This window comes from Natator depressus, chromosome 20 (genome assembly GCF_965152275.1).
Source record: "Natator depressus isolate rNatDep1 chromosome 20, rNatDep2.hap1, whole genome shotgun sequence".
Lineage (NCBI taxonomy): Eukaryota > Metazoa > Chordata > Testudines > Cheloniidae > Natator > Natator depressus.
The window spans coordinates 16,424,579-16,430,578 of record NC_134253.1 but is presented as its reverse complement, the minus strand read 5'-3'; the positions used below and the strand labels follow the sequence as shown (position 1 = coordinate 16,430,578).

The 6,000-nt window shown below is 44.7% G+C and overlaps 1 protein-coding gene across 1 annotated transcript in view; it reads right to left on the bottom strand.

Moving 5' to 3' along the window:
• The window catches only part of LOC141975302 (gametocyte-specific factor 1-like), a 113,479-nt gene continuing 107,479 nt past the window's right edge, over positions 1-6,000 (bottom strand). Inside the window, exons 5-8 of the mRNA XM_074935599.1 lie at positions 5,262-5,348; positions 4,738-4,801; positions 178-304; positions 1-60 (exon numbers count right to left, since the gene is read on the bottom strand). Coding sequence (XP_074791700.1) covers positions 1-60; positions 178-304; positions 4,738-4,801; positions 5,262-5,348 — 338 coding nt within the window. The remainder of the gene's footprint in view (positions 61-177; positions 305-4,737; positions 4,802-5,261; positions 5,349-6,000) is intronic.

Sequence of the window (6,000 nt, the reverse complement as noted above, 5' to 3'; positions counted from 1 at the left end):
CTACAGAAATGCAGCTGCTTCTAGGGAGGACTGTGTTACAGAGCTCTCCATCTCCACTTGCTGATGGTGGTAATAAAAGCATTTCAGTTTATGTAGGGGAATGCTGACACACGGAATAAAAATACAGAGAAAAGTTATCCCGTTCCACTTTGAGCTAACATGTAGGTCCCAGCTTACAGCATGAGGAGACCACCAGCCATTGTACTTACTGCTTTTCCAGGATAGGCTATATGGCAAGGACTTGGGTGCTCTCATGCCTGACGTTAGGTTATTCTTTTGTTCCATTATTACGCTGGACCCAGGGCTGAAAGAGATCAAATACGAATTATCCTACACATGTGTACTTCTTTTAGCCAAGTACCTTTTACTATAAATATTCAAGTATTTTTCTAAAACTGAAGACAACAGAGTATGTTAATTTAAACAAACCTTCATGCAATCAGAACAGTTACTTCTCCTCGCAAAGGCTAGAGAAAAGTGTGCAACATGTTGATGCCATCTACTTTGACTAAAATCCCCAGAATCAGTCATCCAGACAAGAAAGAAATAAGCCAAAGACAGCAAGAAAAACCAGAGTTAAAGCTTGATTATCAGTATTGCACTGCCCTCAACTGAAAATGGCATCTCAGCACACATGCCCTAGTCATCTCTGTACATGCAGACTTCATGCAGACGTCTAACAGTGAATGCCAGTGAAAATGAGATAGGATCAGAGGCTAAAATAGGGAAAGAACAAGTTAAAAATTACTTAGACAAGTTAGATGTCTTCAAGTCAGCAGGGCCTGATGAAATACATCCTAAAATATTCAAGGTGCTGTCTGAGGAGATATCTGAGCCATTCGAAGCAATTATCTTTGAAAAGTCATGGAAGACAGGAGATTCCAGAGGATTGGAAAAGGGGCAAATATAGCGCCAAATCTATAAAAAGGGGAATAAGGACAACTTGGGGAATTACAGACCAGTCAGCTTAACATCAGTACCCGAGAAGATAATGGAGCAAATAATTAAGCAATCAAATTGCCGAATCCTAGAAAATAATAAGGCGATAAGGAACAGTCAGCATGGATTTGCCAAGAACAAATCGTGGCAAAACCAACCTAATAGCTTTCTTTGACAGTGTAACAAGCCTTGTGGATGGGGGAGGGTAATGGTAGATGTGGTGTATCTTAAGTTTAATAAGGCTTTTGATATGGTCTCGCATGACCTCCTCATAAACAAACTAGGGAAATACAACCTAGATGGAGCTCCTACAAGGTGGGTGAATAACTGGTTGGAAAATCGTTCCCAGAGAGTAGGTGGCTCACAGTCAAGCTGGAAGGGCATATTGAGTGGGGTCCCACAGGGATCAGTTCTGGGTCCGCTTCTGTTCAGTATCTTCATCAGCAATTTAGATAATGGCATAGAGAGCACATTTATAAAGTTTGCAGACAATACCAAGCTGCAAGGGGTTACAAGTACTTTGGGGGATAGGATTAAAATTCAAAATGATCTGGACAAACTGGAGAAATGGTCTGAAGTAAATAGGATGTGTAACACTCCGTATTCATCATAGTGTTATTATTAGGATCATTGATTATGGCATAATTATGATGTTTTGTACAAGATCGGTCATGTAAGGTGTCATTGGAAAAATTATGATTTGCTGAATATGATTATCCTATTTGTATGCATGTATCATTTTTGTATTTGAAGTTATGAATATTGACTAGGTATCTGTATTTCAAAGGGGCTTACTCTGGAAAACACCCACAGCCAGCCTTTCAGGTACAACAGTGAAGAAGCCAAACAGTGCTAATGGCTCATCAACAAAGACAATGGACTGTGGAATAGCTTAGCCTTCCTGTGGAAGGCCACTCTGTAAGTTATGGCTGCTATGACTCTGCAAGGGCACGTGACCAGACCATGCTTCTGGACTCCATTTGGGGTACCTGAATTTTTCCACAAACTGGTCTGGGAACCAAGTTTGAAACAGAGCTCCTGCCATATGAAAAAGCTATATAAGGCAAGGAGTGACATCATTGGTTGTTCTTCACTTCCCCACAACTCAACAGAGAGAAGCTCTAAAAGAAAAAGTCTTGGAACAGGGTAGGAGATCCCAAGCTGCAAAACAAATGCAGCTTGTCCCTTAAGAATCTGCAAGCCTGACTATCATCAGCCAGGGTGAGAATTTGTTAATTCATATCCAATCTTTCTAGTATTTTCGGCTTATAGTTTGCAGTTCTGTTTATTTACGAGGTAATCTGCTTTGGTCTGTTTTCTATCATTTATAATCTCTCTTTTGTAGTTAAACTTTTTTGCTTTATCTAAACTGGTATGCCTGTGACCAAAGCGTCTGGGGAAAAATCTCAGCCTGGTTAACACAAGTATGCATTGTCCTCTCCACATTGAAGGAATGGCGAACTGGGTAATAAATTCATACTGATTGGGGTTTTGATCAGGGCGGGATGGTACAGCTCTGGGGTCCCAGACTGGGGGTTATTTTGGCTGTAGCCTCTCTATTGCTGGATCATGCAGTGGCTGTCCAAAGCCTGCATGAAACTGCAGCTGGGTGTGTCCCTGCCTGTGTGAATGCTGCTGGGAGTGTAGGTCCAGGAGCAGTCTATAGCCTGTCACAGCAGCACAGTGCTGAGAGGGAGCCCAGGCTGGTGAGTCAGTGGGTTCAGTGGAACCCTAGTCCCAGGTGGCACCCCTGGGGGAACCCGTCACAGGATGAAATTCAATAAGAACAAATTCAGAGTACTCCACTATCAGTTGCACACATACAAAATGGGAAATGACTGCCTAGGATGGAGTACTGAAGAAAAGGATCTGAGGGTCATACTGGATCACAAGCTAAATAGGAGTCAACATCATTCTGAGATGCATTAGCAGAAGTGTTGTAAGCAAGACATGAGAAGTAATTCTTCTGCTCTACTCCATGCTGATTAAATGTCATCTGGAGTATTGTGTCCAATGATTGGTGCCACATTTCAGGAAAGATGTGGACAAATTGAAGGAAGTTCAGAGAAGAGCAACAAAACTGATTAAAGGTCTAGAAAACATGACCTATGGGGGAAGATTGAAAAAAATTGGGTTTGTTTAGCCTGGAGAAGAGAAGACTGAGGAGGGACATAACGGTTTTCAAGTAGAGAAAAGGTTGCTACAAGGAAAAGGGAGAAAAACTGTTCTCTTTAACCACTGAGAATAGGACAAGAAACAATGGGCTTAAATTTCAGCAAGGGCGGTTTAGGTTTGACAGGAAGTTTTTCCTTTTGTCCAAGTGGTTGAGCACTGGAATAAATTGCTTAGGGAGGCTGCAGAATCTCCATCACTGGAGATTTTTAAGAGCAAGTTAGACAGACAGTTGTGAGGGATGGTCTAGATCAGTGGTTTTCAAACTTTTTTTCTGGTGACCCAGTTGAAAAAAAATTGTTGATGCCCGCGATCCAAAGGAGCTGGGGATGAGGAGTCTGGGGTGTGGGCTGCGGCCAGGAATGAGGGGCTCAGAGTGTGGGAGGGGGTCAGGGCTCTGGGCTGGGGCTGCAGGAGGGGGCTCTGGGTTTGGGGGGTTCAGAGCTGGGGCAGGGGTGTGGTGTTATCTCGGGAGGCTCCTGGTCAGCGGTGCAGCTGGGGTGCAGAGGCAGGCTTCCTGCCTTTCCTGGCACCGCGGACAACACTGCACCCCGGAAGCGGCCAGCAGCATGTCTGGCTCCTAGGCGCAGGGGTGCAAGTAGCTCCGCATGGCTCTCGCCCACAGGCATTGCCCCACCCAGCTCCCACTGGCCGGGAACTGGCCAATGGGAGTGCAGAGCCTGTGCTCGGGGCGGGGGCAGCGCATGGAGCCCTGGGGCTCACCCTCCACCTAGGAGCTGGACCTGCTGCTGGCCACTTCCAGGGCACAGTGCAGTGTCGGAACAGCTAGGGACTAGCCTGCCTTAGCTGGGCAGCACCACCGACGGGACTTTTAACAGTCAGCAGTGCTGACGAGAGCCGCTGCGACCCAGTGCCCTTCATTCCGCAACCCAGTTCTGGGTCACGACCCGCAGTTTGAAAACCACTGGTCTAGATAATACTTAGTCCTGCCATGAGTGCATGGGACTGGACTAGAGGACCTCGAGGTCCCTTCAGCCCTACAATTCTATGTCACTGTTACAGGCTGTAGAAGTTCATATGTTGATGACCTCTGATTAGACAGGTAAGGCACAGTACAATGATTTGGGTGTTCAGGGGTGAGACAGAGATAATGACCAGACACATTGTGCTTCATTTTCCAATCCCACATTGTGATTACACAAACAACAAAATGATTATTTCTGACTCAGGCCATGAGAGATTAGATTAGCTGTCAGAAGTTTTAGGCTTAAACAGCTGACATCAGTCTGCATTTCTATCAAGCCCAGCGTAACAGTTTAGTGTTTAATACCCCCCCCCCACAAATACAGAACCAGTGGGGATTGAACCCACGACCATCAGCACTAAGAGTACTACAGTAGAACTAGAGGAGTAACCATTATCTGGTAGCAACAGTATGTTCTTATACTCTCATATGGATCTGCCACTAAAAGGAGACAGGAAACATTGACCCAGGGGCACAGGACTGTTGAGTCATGCCAGTGGGAACGCCCCCACCATCACCCCAAAAATAGGATTCATAAAGTAAATTGCATCTTCCCAACAACACAGCAGCATGAGTTCAAAGTAGTCTGAAAGCACATCATTTATGGAAAGCACTGTCACAAGAAATACACCTTTTGCTACCTGTTGTTTACGTCACTACTGAACGTGCCCCAAACGAAAGTAGAATTTGATTGCTCCTGTAGATCTGCCAAAAGGAAACAGACATCACTGTGGCTCAGTACCGAGTAACTTCTGCAAGCGTCATAGCAACATCAAATAAGAAATACGACAGAGACGCTGCTAGGTTTACAAAACGGAATGAGAATTTTCTACGGCTTGGCATAAGTGACAGCAGAGCAGACATTTAACTGAGAAATATAAAGTGTAAAGGTTATCATCAATTTCCATTTTCATCAAAGCACAGATGGTGCAACAGACTATATGGAAAACAACAGAAGTTCTGTAAAGAATAGAAGGCATGTGGAAGAGCCTGTGAAGCAGGAGAACTTAATTTGTTCAGGGACAGTATAATTGGGTGTCCCAACACATGATCTGTGCAGAAGGATCTATGGGACCTCTCTCTCCTAGTCCATGTGACTTCTTTGGGGACAAGAAGAAGGGAATAGCAGGCGCTGACAGCCCGTGTCCTCAACCTACTTCCTTACCTCTATCCCAATCTTCGTCACATGGGGGCGGCTGCCACATGCTGACAATGTTCATCTTCTCTCCCTGGCAGTTATTTGAGTGACTCACTTAAAGCAAAGAAGAGTCTTAGTGAGAAAATCTTTTTGGATAAAATAAAATCCTATTTTAGGTACATTAATCATTTTTTGACCTAGCTGTAGAATAGCTCTAGGCCTTGGAGAGGAGCAGCATACACTGGAAGCTGATCAGGTACTCCCCTAGTCTTAGGAGCAAAACTCTTGAGGCCAGGGATGGGCATCTTGAAGGTAGCAAAGGGATACAAAATCCATGAGAACCCTTTGGTGGGCCATACCTTAAGAGGCTATATATTGTCTAACTCAGAAAGGTTTGCTACAACACCGAATGTTTGGCAAGCCAAATCAAATGATCTGGCAGGGTGGATGTGGCCCCCATTTGCCAATGCCTGTTTTAGGCCTTTTCTAAAGCTAAACAATTCTGCACACATCTTTCAGCAATGGTGCAGCTGCTCCAACATACGAATTGGGAGAGGGTTCAGGTGTGTTTCTACTGTCATGTCACAAAAATCTTCTCAGGGTTTTTTCACTACTGTCATGCTCTAAGCCCTGTCTACATTAACATGCACATCATTGCTATCTTCAGTACAACTCTACATTTGCCAGAGAATAGGTACGTTTTCCAGTGTAGTGATAGCCATATAGATATCAGTGGGGGGAAGAACTGGAACACGACCCACATAAC